The 16,006-nt window shown below is 52.3% G+C and overlaps 3 protein-coding genes across 3 annotated transcripts in view; 1 reads left to right on the top strand and 2 right to left on the bottom strand.

The window, feature by feature from the left end:
• Positions 1 to 2,633: 2,633 nt before the first annotated feature.
• On the bottom strand, positions 2,634 to 5,742 carry Uqcc5 (ubiquinol-cytochrome c reductase complex assembly factor 5). The gene is made up of 2 exons (XM_048420952.3): positions 5,459 to 5,742; positions 2,634 to 2,738 (listed from the first exon to the last, which is right to left on the bottom strand). The coding sequence occupies exons 1-2, from the start codon at positions 5,607 to 5,609 to the stop codon at positions 2,647 to 2,649; spliced, it is 243 nt and encodes an 80-aa protein (XP_048276909.1). The 5' UTR covers positions 5,610 to 5,742; the 3' UTR covers positions 2,634 to 2,646.
• A 1,945-nt stretch (positions 5,743 to 7,687) lies between these two features.
• Nt5dc2 (5'-nucleotidase domain containing 2) lies at positions 7,688 to 15,838 on the top strand. Its single transcript, XM_048421666.3, has 14 exons — positions 7,688 to 7,939; positions 11,428 to 11,612; positions 11,720 to 11,794; positions 12,018 to 12,073; positions 12,175 to 12,268; positions 12,442 to 12,570; positions 12,660 to 12,720; positions 12,808 to 12,910; positions 13,008 to 13,109; positions 13,350 to 13,431; positions 14,937 to 15,023; positions 15,108 to 15,248; positions 15,347 to 15,411; positions 15,493 to 15,838. Exons 1-14 carry the CDS (start codon positions 7,720 to 7,722, stop codon positions 15,752 to 15,754), a joined length of 1,662 nt encoding a protein of 553 aa, XP_048277623.3. The 5' UTR covers positions 7,688 to 7,719; the 3' UTR covers positions 15,755 to 15,838.
• Positions 15,724 to 16,006, bottom strand: part of Stab1 (stabilin 1) — a 29,323-nt gene continuing 29,040 nt past the window's right edge. Inside the window, exon 69 of the mRNA XM_087906179.1 lies at positions 15,724 to 15,923. Coding sequence (XP_087762305.1) covers positions 15,867 to 15,923 — 57 coding nt within the window. The 3' untranslated portion in view covers positions 15,724 to 15,866. The remainder of the gene's footprint in view (positions 15,924 to 16,006) is intronic.

Genomic DNA, 16,006 nt, shown 5'->3' with positions numbered 1-16,006 from the left:
CTGCCAGCTGAAGGAAGAATGCACTTCTCTCTGGTCAGGGTGGAATGCAATGTGCAGTCAAAGAATTCTTACCATGTCCTCAGGATTGACAGCATGGACAGAACAAAACACAAGCTTCAAAAATGAAGACAGTAAGGGAAGTATCTTCTATCAGAAAGCAGAAGAATTCATTTGAAATAGCTTAGTTGTATGACCATAAAACAAGTGGTCCAGGCACATCTTTAAGATATTTACAAGTTCTAAAATGTGTTATACTTTTAGTAGAAAATGATGGTAAGATGGGCCAATTGTTTCTCCTAATACCACTTTGCAAAGCCCTGTGATTCTGTCCTGAGACTAGGGAGGGACCTATGCCTGTGAGCACAGTTGGAGGATTCCTGATCTCTAACATTCCTCCCAGCACTACACAAACAAGTGCTAAGTGCCTTTGTGCTTTTTAATTTGAGAATATGCTGGGTCAGCTGACTGAATGTTCAGCACTGAATAAATTAACAGACTATTACTTTCCCCTATCTGGGGTGTTATGTGGTCATGTCATATCATGTCTTATGTGTTCATAAATGTGGCAAAACGTTTTGTTATTCCTTTACAAGGAGAAAAATTGCTTTGGAAAACTCCATGGTTCAAGAATAAACTTTTCTTTGAGAGGAAACTCATGATGAAAAGCTCAAACATGAAAAAAGAGACTAATGTGGTTAAGGTAAAAATCATCAGAGACTTAGATAAGTCTTCCATTGCAAAAACTGTGTGATAGATAAAATAGATAAAAATAGCCGTTACTTACTGTATGCTTAATGCAGGCCCTTTCCCATCAGTTCAAATGAAAAAAATGAAGCTCCAAACCCGATGGTTTTTTTCTCTTCCCAGTGGAAGTTTAAAGTGAATGCTGAGTTTTTATCTATCTGGCCCAGTTGCTCACACCTTTAATTCAGCTGCTTAGGAGGCTGAAGCAGGAAGATTGCAGATTCAGGGCCAGCCTGGATAATTTATAACACCCTTTGAAAAAAAGAGGCAAAGCGATGTACACACTTGTCTAGCATGCACCAAGCCCTAGGCTTAATTCTCAAAAAGATATCCTTGAATATGGTAGGATATGGTGTAATTTTTAAAATTTTGAAAAATTGAACAATATTGTAGAAAGTTAAAATTTTACACCCTGGCTGGGCAGTGGTAGAACACACCTTTAATCTCAGCATTTGGGAGGCAGAAGCAGGCGGATCTCAGTGAGTTTGAGAGCAGCCTGGTCTACAGAGAGTTCCAGGCCAGCCAGGACTGTTACACAGAGAAACCCTGTCTCAAAACAAAAACAAAAAAACAAAAATTACACCTTTGCTGGAAAGAAGGCTCAGAGATTAAAAGTGTTCTCTGCTCTTCCGGAGGACTCAGGTTTGATTCCTAACATACAATGGGAGGCTCACAACTACCTGTGATTCCTGCTCTCAGGGCTCTCTGGTCCCTGTGCACACCTGTATGCATGTGCATATATCCTCACACACAGTTTTTTGTTTTGTTTTTCGAGACAGAACTTCTCTGTAATAACAGCCCTGGCTGTCCTGGATATGCTTGTCTTTGTCTCTGAGTGCTGGGACTAAAGGTGTGCGTCACCACCTCCCAGCTACACACACAATTTTTTTGTTTTTCAAAACAAGGTTTCTCTGTGTAGCCTTGGCTGGCCTCAAAATCCACCTGCCTCTGCCTCCCAAGTGCTGAGATTAAAGGGCATGCCCCACCATCCTGCCCAGCTACACACACATAATTTTAAAAAACATTTTAAAAAATATTTGCACCTTGGTTAACAAAGATGAGTTCTTACTCCCAGCCTTCAAGCTAATGTGCTCTGAAAACATCTTACATTAAATATCAAAATCAACTCCTCCCATTTTCAAGTTTCTTCTTTAATAAAACTGATGGGGAAGAGATAGGGAGGTGGGCAGGGAAGGAACTGTAGCAGACAGAAGCTGGCTAAGGGTTGTATTGGCATTTACTGTTACTCAACACATTGAAGTTGACTACTCTTCAACTTCTAAAACAGTGTAGTCACATGATTGAGACTCACACAACTTCTTACGCAGCATCTGAATCGATATGAAGTGTCTCTGGGCAATACATTTCTCTCCCTGGTAGTATTGATCATTATTGGTGACCAACAGTTAATTAACTTTGTGTTCATAGTGCCTTGATGCAATCTGAACAGTTATGACTCTTTTTACACTGAATTGATCCTAACATTAGCAGACAAAATAGAAAAAGGTTGCTAGAAAAAAATTGAGTCTTTCTGGTTCTAGTTTTTTCAAGTCTGGGTTTCATGTAATCCAGCCTAGCCTCCTGTTTCTTTACATGTGTATGAGTGTTGTGCCTGCATGTGTGTCTGTGTACCACATGTGTTCAGTGTCCACAAAGGCCAGAAGAGGGAGCTGGAGTTGCACGTGATTGTGAGCTTCCATGTAGGTGCTGGCAATTGAGCCCAGGTCCTCTGGAAGAGCAGTCAGTGCTCTTAGCTGCAGAGCCATCTCTCCAGCCCCCTTGAAAAGTATAATTTTAACAGAGCTAAGGAGGCAGAGGATTTCCTTGAGTTTAAGGCCTGCCTGGACAAGAGTGAGACTACGAAAACATAAAATGGCTGAAATCAACACTTAAAATTTGTATTTACTTTATTAACTTATGAAGATCGGTCTCTGATGTATCTTCCAGCCTTCTCTGATACTGTCTTTCTGAAGCTTTTCTACGGTAGACGTCATCTGTATCAAACAAAAATTTTGCTTTAAGAAACAGGAATTTTAAAAAAGAGACTGGTTGGGGGGGGGGTGTCTTTCTCTGTGGCAGAGTGCTTAGCTAGCAGAAGGAAAGCCCTGAGTGCAGTTTCCAGCACTGCACTAAAAATCAGCAAGGTTTAGAAACAGCCCCCATGGGTTGTTTTGTTTTGTTTTGACTAAGTCAACCAGTAGTCTGTCTTGACTGTCTGAATCTTAACACTGTTTAACTCAATGGCAAATAAACTATTTAAATAAAATGAGCTGAATGAGTGCTATGAGGAGGAGTCTGAGATGACAAAAGAATAAAAATATCAATGTCTTCAGAGACTGACTCACTTCCCTTGCCTCAGGGCTCTAGTCTGCTCCCTTTCCTAGGTTCCAAAACCTAGGAAAGTCCTGTTCCTTGTTCTCAGCAGTTGCTTTTCCAGACTACTATTTTTCTACCCTCATGTAAAAAATAAACATCTTCCTTTTTTTAGATTCTTTTCTTCCTGGGCTTGTTATTTGACTGCCCCTTTCTTACTGGTTTCATCACCTGATGCACTGGTAACTTTCTCTGTGTCTTTCGACCACCAATTTCCTAGGTGGTGAAGTGCCAGCCCTTGGCCTCCTTTACACCTGCAGTCAGTGTTCCCTGGAAAGAAGTCTGCTCAGAGTTCTGCTGTTCCGCTCCTTCCTCTCCTGTCCTTGAAGCTCACCACCACCTTCTGCTGGCTCTTCAAACTCTCCTCCCTACCGGAACTCCTGGACAGCCCTCCAGAACCCCAATCAGAGATTGCGCCAACTGCCTCACTTTTCAATGCATGCTGCTTGAGACACCTCCAACTGATTCCATTAACATGGCTGAAAGTCCTGAATGACTAAGAACACTCCCCTTCTTTCTCAGAGAAAGGCCACTGTAGTGAACTCTTTGGCTGACTTTTAAGGCTGATCCTACTGGGCACTAGTACTTCTTCTGAAGGTGTAGTCTCCCAGCCCCCTCCCCATCTTCTCTCCCCCAACACACACTTTTCTTGAAGATTGAATCCAAAAGCCCCTGCATGCCAAAACAGGTGCTGTACCAAGTGAGCTACAGCCCCAGTTCCAGCCCCTACTTTCCCATCAGCGTCTGCATATCCTTCAGTCTCCTACACAGATGGTCACCCCTTTCATTGGCAATTCCTTATCACCTGTCTTCAAGGATCATCTTCCTGGTGTTCCTTCCGACCGCTCCAAGTCACTTTAAAATGTTGAAGTCTGACCCTTCTGTCACAATTGAACTGAAAGGCCTGCAAATCCAGATGTCTGGCCCAATCAGTCCTCCTGAGCTTGAGCTATTTAGTTAACACCATCTCATCATGTCCAAAATGGCACCCAGGATCGCCCTGCCTATTTTCTGCACATTTGCCTCAGCTGTTCCTTGAGAAGTCTCCATGCCCTGTCTCAGTTACCAGACTCAGCATTACCTCTAGGCTGTCTCAACTCCACTCACTTCTTGGGAATTACTCCTTTGTCCCTTAGACTAGGCCATCATCTCAAATCTGGCCAGCAGATATTTTCTGTGTTTCTACCAATCTCTCTGAAAAGAGCCCTTTCAATCATTTATATCCTTATTGTCCAGTTCTTTTATGGCCCTACCCAGGGACCCTCCTACCCACAGCTCCTTTTGCTCAGTCCTGCTGCAGTCCTTCAAACAGCACACACAAACGCTTCCACGTTTCCTTTACCACCGCCATGAAGTCAGTGGTCCCCCTTCCCTGGCTGTCTGGCTGACAGTCCTAAATGCCTAACCTTTCCCAAGAGCCTTCCCACGCCTGATCCAATGAGGTGCTCAACCAGGATTCTTGAGCTACTAATACTTCTCATGGCATGCTTAATGGTGGGAGACAGGGGTTGGAAATTGAGCTTGGGCCAATGTGAGTCAAGTATTCTACCACCAAGTGACACCAAGTCTTATTCCCAGGAAGATCCTTTGCCTTGTTCACTAGAACCTGTCATGGATGGTAATTAAATACTGAGTGGTGGCCCATGCCTATGTTATCCCAGGACTTGACTGAGGCAAGAGGAGGCTGCTGCAAGTTTAAAGATTCAAGGCCAGCACAGGCCCTTTATCAGAGTAGAAAGAGAATCAATGGAGGCTTTCACATAACAACTTCAAATTTTGAGTTGGCAATTCTCAAATGATGAAGCTACATGAGAGGCAAAACAAAGGGCCCAGAGGTTGGGAGAAGTCCGGACGGGAACTGGCAGTGCCAGAGGCAGTCCACAGACATGTCAGGCATTCTTTTCATAATTCTGGGACAAAGACACTAATGACTGCCTCTAAAAGGTGGTAATCAGTTAAGTCAGGCAAGCTAGCGTCCTCCTCCAGAGTTTGGGCTAAAGATATCAAAGGACTTAACCAGAACATCTGAGTCCTCAGGACTGGTCCCTCTTCCGCACGTGAGCAATCCTGTTCCTTAAGGTCAATGTCACCACCAGCAGGGCCAAGGGCAGGCAGTCTTTAGTGGAGGCCCGTGCCCTCTAAAAGTGCCGGAGAAGAGGGCTGGATGCCAAGGGGAGCGAAACACAAGAGCCCCGAGGGCCTCTAGTCCGTGCAGCACGAGAGCTGCCAGAGAAAGAACACTTGTCCTTTCCTAAAGTGAAAGCAGCTCTACCCTGAGTGGAGTCAGCGGCCTGTAATCGCATACCCACAGGAGAATGGAGGCTGCCGCACCCCCACTTACAGAAGGTCTCCTGGCCCACGCGCACTTTAATCATGATCCACTCCATTGCTCCTCCCAGGACAAAAAAGAAGGGCAGGAACCTGTAGATGCCGAATCGCTGCTTCCCGGGCACCCGCTGCAGAGCTCGCCTCACCTGGGCCCTGAAGAACATGACCGAGGCCTCAGAAGTGAGGTACGGGCGGAACCAGACGTACAGGCCAGCTCGTCGGGCCGTGTCCCACGGACTGAGAGCCAAGACTCCGGCGCGGCGCCACCGCCAGGCCGCGAGAGTCGGGTCGCAGTGGCTGACAGGCCCAGAGCACGGTCGGCTCCGCCAATCAGAGCGCGGCGGGCCGCTCAGACTCTCCAATCAAAGTGCCGTTGGGGCACGCGTGCTCGGTGAGGCTGGGCCGGCCTGAAGGAGCCTGCGCAGGCGCCTAAACTCTGTAGGCGGAGCAACTTCGGAGGGCGGGGTCTCCAACGTGGCGTGGCCACCCTCAACCTGCTCTCAGCCTGCTGGGGCTCGGAGCTGATTGCCGCGCCCCCTACTCTGCCATCGCCATCTTTTTTTGGAATACTCTGACCGAGGTGACGACCCTCTGTGAAGAAGATAAACTAAAATGCAGTTACGTTACGCCTTCCTTTTATTTCTGGGATGTGACTGGTTGAACTTGGCTTCTAAAATAACAAAATTCGATATGCATTTTTGAAAACTGAACTTTATCAGTATCACAACAAAAAGTATAATTATCCATGACAAACTATTCTAAAAATAATATGAATCTATGATGAATGGAAAACTACCGTTATCCAGGTACTTGTAGGTGCTTTTTTTATGCATCATAACCTGATAGTTGCAGAAAAGCATCATGGTAAAAAGCGTGACTTTGTTGTCAAGCCATACCCTATGGGGACCCTTGTAAAACAGAGCCTTTCTGTGATGCTGCGAGGATGGACAATCTAAGAGAATTAAATGACAAGACTGGGATCCAGGAAAGGGTCATAAACAGACTGAGAGGAGCTTTATGGTCCTGTACACCAAGCAGCCCTGGAGGGCAGGCCAGAGAGAAGTCACACGCACAGCGAACCCGTGGCGCTTGCCCCCATTTCTCTAGGTTCTAAGGACTGGAACATGTAGAGCGTCCATCCACTTTCAAGAGATTCACATGTGGCCAGGTCTCCACAGCCCACCTTGGTCACTGGGGCCTACAAGGGCTCAGTCACCCACGAGCCCACCTTTTGACATCCATAACTACCAGTACCCAGCCCAGGATTGCCACACCAGATCCTCAGCCTAGGTAGAGCGGAGCTACATAAAAACGCACACGTTACACACCTTAAACCAGCAGTCCCCGTGTGCTCAGTTGGGCAGTTCACCACCAAGGCCCTGGATACCGGACCAGCCTCTCCTGGGGTACACCTGCAGCCTAAGAGAACAGATGGAGCGCTTTCAAGCGGAAAAGAATTTCACTGAGACAGCGCTTGAACAGTCCACGGTATTTCAACTGTGGGCCTGCACTGTCCGGCACATCCATTTACAGCCGCCAGAATCAGGTGGCTGCAATGATCCTGGTCCACAGCCTCTCAGAGTACGCCTAAGAGATAGGCTCCTAGCTGAATCGTCACCGTGCTGGGTACAAGGCGATACAAAGAAAAAGCTACCTTAGCAGACGTCAGCTGCCCTGCAGGATAAGTGGTCTCACCCAGTTTGGGATGATTACTGCAGGCAGAAAGGGCTCTCGGTGCCTTAGGCGAATAAAGCCGCCCTAGCTTCAGTCGGGCGTGCACGCCGACGTGCAGTCGGTCAGAAACTGGGTAGGGGCACAGGGCCATGGAGCAGGAGCTCTGGAGAGGGGACGGAAGCGCCAGGGTCAGGGGGAACTCGAAGCTGAGAAGAGGGACAGAAAGACCGTGGGATGAAGGAGGAGCTGTGCACTCGTGCACTCCGGCCGCTCCTGCTCCTCGGACCGTCCAGGGCCTCTCGGAGACTCTGGCTCTTAAGCCCAGCGACTTCCCGCGCAAGGGAGGAAGGTGCGGCCATCACCGAGATGATCAAAGGGGGGCGCAGAGCCCCTGAGCCGAGCGGGGGACAAGGAGAAGGGGGTCGGGAACCCGCCCCGCCCCGACCGGGACCTCCCGCCCCCCAGGCCGAGTGGTGCGCCCATTGGCCGAATAGACTCCAGCACCTCGCCCATTGGTCGGCCGCCTTGAGAAGCACGCGGCCACGGTGGCGGGCGGGCAGTCGGAGGGCGGCGGACCGGCGGGGGCAGCGCTCAGGGGGCATGGCGGGTGCGGGACTGCGGGCGGCAGCTCGGCGCTGGCTGCTGTGCGGAGGCCACGGCGGACCGCGGGCCGCCTCGTCCTCACCCTCCTGCCCTGGCTGCGGCCCGCCGGGTCCCGGAGCCCACTGCCCCAGCACCCCGCGCTCGGCGCCTGCAGACAGCGCGGACCTCAGCACGCACTTGTGGGCTCGTTACCAGGACATGCGGAGGCTGGTGCACGGTGGGTGACTCCGGGTGGGCAGTGCGCCGGAGGGCGTCAGCCGAGCGGCGCCCAACAGACGGCCGGGGCACCGTCCCCAACCTTCCTGGGAGCAGCTTACTGGAAGTGCCCGGTGGGGCTTGCCAGGGTCCCAAAACATGATGTCGTTTTGGGAAGGCTCCATCGGGTTGGTACGCGGTGCCTCTGCACGCACCCCGACTCCCGGGGCGCGCGGAGGTTTTGTTTTCTGGGTGCGGGAGCTTGAAATGCCTGGAGCAGCCGCTGCGCACGCGGCCCTGGATCTTGCTCCTGGGTCCAGTCTTTGGGTAGCGGCGGTGGAAACCTCAGACCCTTGTTCTCCGCTGACTTTTAATTACGGTGTGTGGACAAAGACTGAACGAGCGGTGCTCACCGACGGCCCGATGTAAGACGACACCTGCCGGACATTGTAGGCACCTCTTAGCTTGCCTCTGGCGGTCTACAGCACTCTAAACAGCTTGGTTAGAGTGAAGGTGTTGGAGGAACCGAAAAGTTACTGTAGCCCCCTGCAATCCCGGGATGGTGCTGTAGTCCCAGCCAGAGCTGCACAGGGCACTTCCCCTCCCCTAGCCTTTTCTCTCTCTGGAATGGGCTGATGAGGCAAGAGATCTGATTGTGGAACATCTGTCCATTTGTCTGGGTGGGTCTAGTGGGGCCCTGTCTCTGCCGCAGATAGATGTGATCTGGGCTGTGGCCCCTGTCGCTGCCCAGCAGGGTGGCCCCTGGCCTCCTCACACCCTCTCAGGACCCTCAGGCTCCTGTCTCAGGATTGTGGTGATGACTCAGAACAAGGCCAAGCGGAGGGGGGGCGGGGGTTGGTTCTAGAGGAAGCCCCAGAGGTGATGTAGCTTGCATTGTCTAGTAAAACAGTGGCTGTCGGGGAGATTCCAGCTGTGACTGGGCAGGGGTTTCCACTCTAGCTGTGTGGAGACCTGGAGGTTGGCCATAGTTCATCTCTTGACAAGCCACAATCAGAATAGTTGAGACCTCTGAAGAATGGTTGCTCTTAAGAACTGGGAATATTGCAGGGTAAGCAGCTTTACAGAAGTCTTTGTTCTGCACCTAGAAAAATCCCTCTGAGTGGCTGAGAAGCCTGCGTATCTTGGCGGTGTTGGGGAGGAGGGTCTACTTTCATAACCTTCAGGGTCCTCCTGTGTCTTCAGATTCTTATGGACCCCCCTGAGTTCTTGTGAGCAGGGTCGCCTCCACTAACGTGCCAGGGTGAGCTAACTTCTTGCTTCTGAACCCAGACCTCACCGGGCTAGGTTTTCTGAAGGAGTCTCAACAAAACTGTCAAGGCTAGGGCTAGTAGCCCTTCAGAGAGCAGTGGAGGACCGTTAGCCTACGCTTGGCCTCATATGATAAAAGGAAAAGGACACCGAGGCAGGTGGGGCAGCCTGAACCTGCCTCTCAACTTAGTTGTTTGATGCTGGATCGTTTGATTGGGGACCTTTGCCTCCCCAAGTTTAGTTCTCTGAACAGTGGAGCTAGATGTGTGGTTACCTCACAAGACTGGAGCAGGGATGAGCCGTAAAACACATACATGGTCTTAAACTGAGAGAAGGATGGGGCTGGACAGTACCGTAAGCGCACCAGACTACCGCTGAGTCATGGCGTACCCTCTCCTGGCCTACTCAGCACGACTGATAACCTGTGGAAGGCGTGGACTTGTTTAACCACCCAGAGCTAGGATTCCTTTGGTCCAGAAATGAGGTAGGTAACCTTAGGCCCCGTATGCTTCCCCATCCTACTGTTGCCAGGAAAGTTTAATCCCCCGGAAGACCCTGGAAAGTAGAGGCAAGGCATGGACCTAGTCAGAACTCTGCAAACTTGAGGCCCACAAATACCACGCCTCTGTTTCCTACCCCAGGGGTTTTCTGGACACTAAGGCGAGCCATTAGCAAAGTTGACATCCTGGAGTATAGGGTTGTGGAAATTACTAGATATGTGGGCAGCTGAGGTCCGGGGTCCTAGTGACACCAGGTGATAGGTGTCTCAGAAACTGTTCTTTAGGGGGAGGCCATCCGCTGTGTCTTAAGCATGCCCCAGCGAAGAGCTCTGTCCACACTTGGGGATCTTCAGAACAGCTGCTCGCTGCTGGCTGTAGGCCACCGGAGGAACTAGCCACACCTGTTCCCACACCTACTCCCTGCACTTGACACTAAAAGAAATGGGGGTGGAGCCCTGTGTTCCAAAGGGGCCTCTGAGGCAACAGCTCAGCACGTAGATGAGGTGTCTGCCCCGCACAGGAGCCGCTAGACGTGCTGTGGAGCCAGAGATTTTTGGTTGATGATCAGAATCGGTGTGGCTGATGACAAGCTCACTGGGAATTTGGACTTTACCCCTATTACCCCTAGTCCTGCCTCTTCCCCTTCTCCTGCAAATCCAGGATTGACCAAGCAAGACCCAGCTTGCACACATCATACATTTGATCCTGCATATTGTGTGGGTACAGTGCAGGATCGCTACATGAAGTAGACTGGTTCTGGTTTTATTCCCCTTTTAAGAGAAGCAAGCCCAGGGGCTAAGATAACATTCTCGAATTCACAGACATGAGAGGGAGGGAGGGGCCTGATCTGCCTGGCTCACGTCCCATGTCCTATCGTGTCCTTTTTCTCCGTACACCTTGCCCACTTTCCAGATGGGGAAGACAAAGTGGGTGAGCCTAGGACCCCAGAACCTTCCCAACATAGTTCCAGGCTTGGCCTTCTTCTGTGACTCTTTTCAGAGGCGTGTGACTGTCACCAGAAGAGAACAAGCTGGGTAGTGTCCCAAAACCCGACATCTTACATCCCGCCTGTGGTAATTAGAATGTTCTCTGGCTCCGGCCCGGGAATGTCATTATGTGGTCTGGCAGGCAGCTGAAATCCGATTAGAGGGACCTTGCTCCCCGGGGCTATGGCAGGTGTTCCAAGTTGGCAGCCTTGGGGGGTTCTCCACTCCTCTAATGTTCTTGGGCCCCAACCACATCTCTGGGCAAAGTGGAAAAGCAACATTCATGGCCTTGGCCTCCAGTTAGGTCAAAATGGAGCCAGCCAGCATCCTGTGGGAGGAGTCCACGGTCCCTGCACCCTACCCTTGGCAGGTAACCCCAAGAAAGTGGAAGACAGGCCAGTGGACAGTGGTGCTCCTGGACAGGTTTTGAGTGAGTAGTGCTGCCAGGGTTCCCACACACCTGTGTCTGGTAAAACTCGGTGCCTGAGGGGCACCACAGATGACACTTTAACATAGAAAGGGAGGCTTGTAGCTATGACCAGACCCCCAGAGGAGAGCAGGCTGGCCCATTGTCAGCTCTGCCCTATCAATGGCACACTCCTCTCTGAGCCTCAGTTTGGCCTCTACTCCACTGGGCTAAGATGTAATAATTCACTATCTTGTGGGGCCCATGGGGCTGGGTACCCACAAAGTACTTGGGCCATTTGCTAGGACCATCATAATGGCACCATCCTCTTGGATCTCCTTCCCTCTAGACCTTCTGCCCCCTGAGGTCTGTAGCCTCCTAAACCCAGCAGCCATCTACGCCAACAATGAGATCAGCCTGAGTGACGTTGAAGTCTACGGCTTTGACTACGACTACACGCTGGCCCAGTATGCGGATGCGCTGCACCCCGAGATTTTCAATGCTGCCCGGGACATCCTCATAGAGCATTACAAGGTGAGGCTGCCAAGCCCTAGAAGCCGGTGGGACTCAGGCTGAGTCTTGGGGTTCCCCTGGTATCCTGGGCTGAGGGCTGGCCCTGCTCCTGGCTTTTTGTCCAACAGTACCCTGAGGGAATTCGGAAGTATGACTATGACCCCAGCTTTGCCATCCGCGGTCTCCACTATGACATTCAGAAGGTGGGTGTCTAGACACTGACCCTTCCTGACTAGATGTGCACAGGGCCGGCTTCAGCCTCCTCTCCTTATCGGGCCACCCTGACCTCGGCTGTCGCTTCCCCTTAGTAGCATCCGTAGAGGTTTTGTTGCTGAGGGTTGGGAGGTACTGGGGAAGAAGCTGGCTCAGGGCCAAGGACAAAAACCTGCGTCCTCACCACTAGCCCCGCCCCGTGCCCACTTCCAGAGCCTTCTGATGAAGATTGATGCTTTTCATTATGTACAGCTGGGAACGGCCTACAGGTTAGTGTCAGGTCCACCCTCATTCTACCCTTGTTCCCATCCTGTACTGCTTCCTGGGCTCCGGCTGAGGGTATCTGTCCCCCCACTTACCCCCAACTCAGGGGTCTCCAGCCCGTGCCAGATGATGAAGTAATTGACCTATACGGTGGCACCCAGCACATCCCGCTATACCAGATGAGCGGCTTCTATGGCAAGGTACCCACTCAACCTGCTGTTGCCCAAGGCAGCCCAGACTAGGGATTTTGATGTGGGTGCTGGCATCCTGTGCGGCAGTGGCCAGCAGGTCACACCGCCTGCCAGTGCCCCAAGGCAGATCCCTTGGTCTCTGGTACTTAGAATAGTGGCTAAGAGTTGACGTCCGTCCGCAGGGCCCTTCCATCAAGCAGTTCATGGACATCTTCTCCCTGCCAGAGATGGCACTACTGTCCTGTGTGGTGGACCACTTTCTGGGCCATGGCCTGGAGTTTGACCAAGTACACCTCTACAAGGATGTGACGGTGAGGAGGCGGGCCTTGTCCCTTAGGTGAGCCAAAGTCTGTTTGCCTTCCTCCCTGGCATGTCCTCACTGTCCCCTTGTTCCCCTTAGGATGCCATCCGGGATGTGCATGTGAAAGGCCTCATGTACCAGTGGATTGAGCAAGACATGGGTAAGGGTGGAGAGTCGCTCTTACCATGGCCTGTCTGAGCAGAGGGTCACACGGGCCTGGCCCTCACTGACCCACCCTCCATTTCAGAGAAGTACATCCTGAGAGGAGACGAGACGTTTGCAGTCCTGAGCCGCCTGGTGGCCCACGGGAAGCAGCTGTTCCTCATCACCAACAGTCCCTTTAGCTTTGTGTGAGTCCAGGCCCGCTGTCAAGAGTATGTGTGGGTTGGAACTGGGAGGATGACACCGTACTGCTCCCGGACTATAGCCAGTGCCGTCTCTACACAGGGACAAAGGCATGCGGCACATGGTAGGTCCTGACTGGCGACAACTCTTCGATGTAGTCATCGTCCAGGCAGACAAGCCCAACTTTTTCACCGACCGGCGCAAGTATGAGCTTAGCAGGGACTTCGGGGTTATGGGAGGAGGTTACAGGCCCCACTCCCATGAGAAGACTTAGGCACAAAACCCAACTGGCCCGAACTCGGTATTCTCTGTGCTTAGACAGGGATGCCCCCTTGCTTGACAGTGTGCCGCTTAGGTGGGGGCCTTTACGGGGGCCAGGAAGGAAGGGGCCTGAGCTGTGACTCTGTCACAGACCACAAAGCGGGCTCTTTACTCTTCACCCAGGCCTTTCCGGAAGCTTGATGAGAAGGGCTCCCTCCACTGGGACCGCATCACGCGGCTGGAAAAGGGCAAGATCTACCGGCAGGTAAGGACCCTTTGGGGGAACAGTGCCTAATGGGTGGCCTGGGGCTACGCAGGGGCAGCCTCCTGGCCTTGGTCAGTTTGCACTGTGGGACTAGAGCCAGTGGCCCCAGGGCAGGGCCACTAGGAAACAAGCCTGGGTGACAGCAGAGGAGATTGGTTTGGGTTCTATAGCTACCCGATAGCCTAGGGACCCTGGTCATCCATCACCTCTAGGCCTTGCTATCCACTTGAGAATCATGGTACAAAAGCCTTAGAATGCACACTCGACAGGCACAGCCAGCCTGGTTGAAGTCCTGAGGTGAGCCTGGAGAGACAGCTTATGGATTAAGCACCCACCACGCGCGTGTGCACACACACACACACACACACACACACACACACACACACACACCCTGGTTTCCTGTGTGATGACTCAGAGGAAAGGCCAGATTTGAGCTGACATCTTAGCTGGCCCACACTTGGCCAGGAGAGCAGCGTTTAGATGCCTCGACTCAGCTGGCAGGCCCCTGTTCAGCATCCTGCCTGCCACACCCCGATCTCCAGTCCTCAACTCTTGTCTTATCATCAGACTGTGGTGGCCCTCTTTGCGGGAAAGTGACTTGTTTTCTTGGCAGCTCTCAGGTCTAACATTGTATCAGAACCCTGTGTAGTTCTCAGGAGCCCTCCCTGGCATCTCTCCTTCATCTGCCCCTTGAGATTCTTTTTATTTGTTTTGTTTTTAGAGACAGGGTTCCTCTGTGTAGCTTTGGAGCCTGTCCTGGAACTCACTCTGTAGACCAGGCTGGCCTCAAACTCAGAGATCCGCCTGCCTCTGCCTCCCGGGTGCTGGGGTTAAAGGCGTGCACCACCACCACCCAGCTTCCCCTTGAGATTCTTGATCTAGGGGCCATGCCCTCCACTGCCCTTCGGATGCCACCCCCAGCTCCCATCTCTCTGAGGCTCACTGTTGCAAGTTGCTCTATGAACTGTGCTCTGCTGAGTATTCACCTCTGGTCGCCCCTGTACTTCCCAACTCTGGCCACTCCACCCCCACCCCCGAAGCATCCTCAGTTGTGGCTGTCCCTTGGTGTTGTCATCTTTCCCTGGGTTTGGAGCAGAGAAGCACATGGCTTGCCAGTGAGCTCTGTAGTTGGTCCACAGGGTCCTGTGGGTGGAGACTGAGGAGGTTCACAAGGACTTCAGGACTCTTTGCTCTAGAGCCCTGTGGTTTCTCACAAACAGGGATTAACGACCTTATCTGGGTGGGTGAAAGATCATGGAAGAGGCCCTTGAGTGAGGGCCAATCCACCCCTACAAGAGACGTTCTGCTGCAGGCAGCCCTGCCCCCCCTTTTCTCTTAGAAGGGAGAAATAGTAAGGGCCATGGAGCAGGGAGGCCACGGGAAAGGGCAGCCCAGCATCCGGCTGGCTTTGGCTGCCTCCGAAGAGCCGGGAAGACTGGTGACAAAGCCTGGCTCCCACAGTCATGGGGAGCACAGTTGGCTCAGCAGTGTCCTCTACTCCCCAGGGAAACCTGTTTGACTTTCTTCGACTGACAGAATGGCGAGGGCCACGTGTGCTCTACTTCGGTGACCACCTCTACAGTGACCTGGCGGTGAGGGGTGGGGAGCTTTTTCCCCAGGGAAGGAGGGAGCCCTGCCAGCTGGTGCTGAGGTCTGCCTCCCATCCCTCCCACTAGGATCTTATGCTGCGGCATGGCTGGCGCACGGGAGCCATCATCCCTGAGCTGGAGCGTGAGATCCGCATCATTAACACGGAACAGTACATGCACTCGCTGACCTGGCAGCAGGCTCTCACCGGGCTGCTGGAACGCATGCAGGTAGGGACAACGGGAGGGATTGGGGGCTGGTAAATTGGAGTTGGGGCTGCACCTCCTAAATGCATGCTTGTCCACCTCCCCACATTGTGTTTCTCCAGACCTATCAGGATGCAGAGTCGCGACAGGTGCTGGCTACTTGGATGAAGGAGCGGCAAGAACTGAGGTGAGCAGACCCCAGCCAGGACAGGGATCCTGCCCCAGCTTTTTCTCCGCGCATTGATGTGCGCCCTGTTTCTCTCCCTAGATGCATCACCAAGGCCCTATTCAATGCGCAGTTTGGGAGCATCTTCCGCACCTTCCACAACCCCACCTACTTCTCCAGGCGCCTCGTGCGCTTCTCTGACCTCTACATGGCCTCTCTGAGCTGTCTGCTCAACTACCGTGTGGACTTCACTTTTTACCCACGTCGAACACCCCTGCAGCACGAGGCGCCCCTCTGGATGGACCAGCTCTGCACTGGATGCATGAAGACACCTTTTCTCGGTGACATGGCCCACATCCGCTGAGGGCACTTTTATTATCCTAGACAGACCATCTGTTCTTTCAGCCCCAGCCACCCTGACAAGCAATAAAAGTGGTCTCTGTCCTTCCGTGTGCCTCTGCTTCCATTCCAGACTGTCATTTGACCTTGAGGATCCTCTGGGTATCAGGGAAGTCCTCCTCCAGGAGCGAATCCTGCAGAGGGAGGCAGGGTGCAGTCAAGCAAGGCTAAGCCCAGGGCCTGTCCCCACCCTCCTCCATCCACACTTCCCACCCCA

Source organism: Myodes glareolus, chromosome 5 (genome assembly GCF_982192425.1).
Source record: "Myodes glareolus chromosome 5, mMyoGla1.1, whole genome shotgun sequence".
NCBI lineage: Eukaryota > Metazoa > Chordata > Mammalia > Rodentia > Cricetidae > Myodes > Myodes glareolus.
The sequence above is the reverse complement of the archived record's forward strand: the minus strand, read 5'-3'. Positions and strand labels throughout refer to the sequence as shown.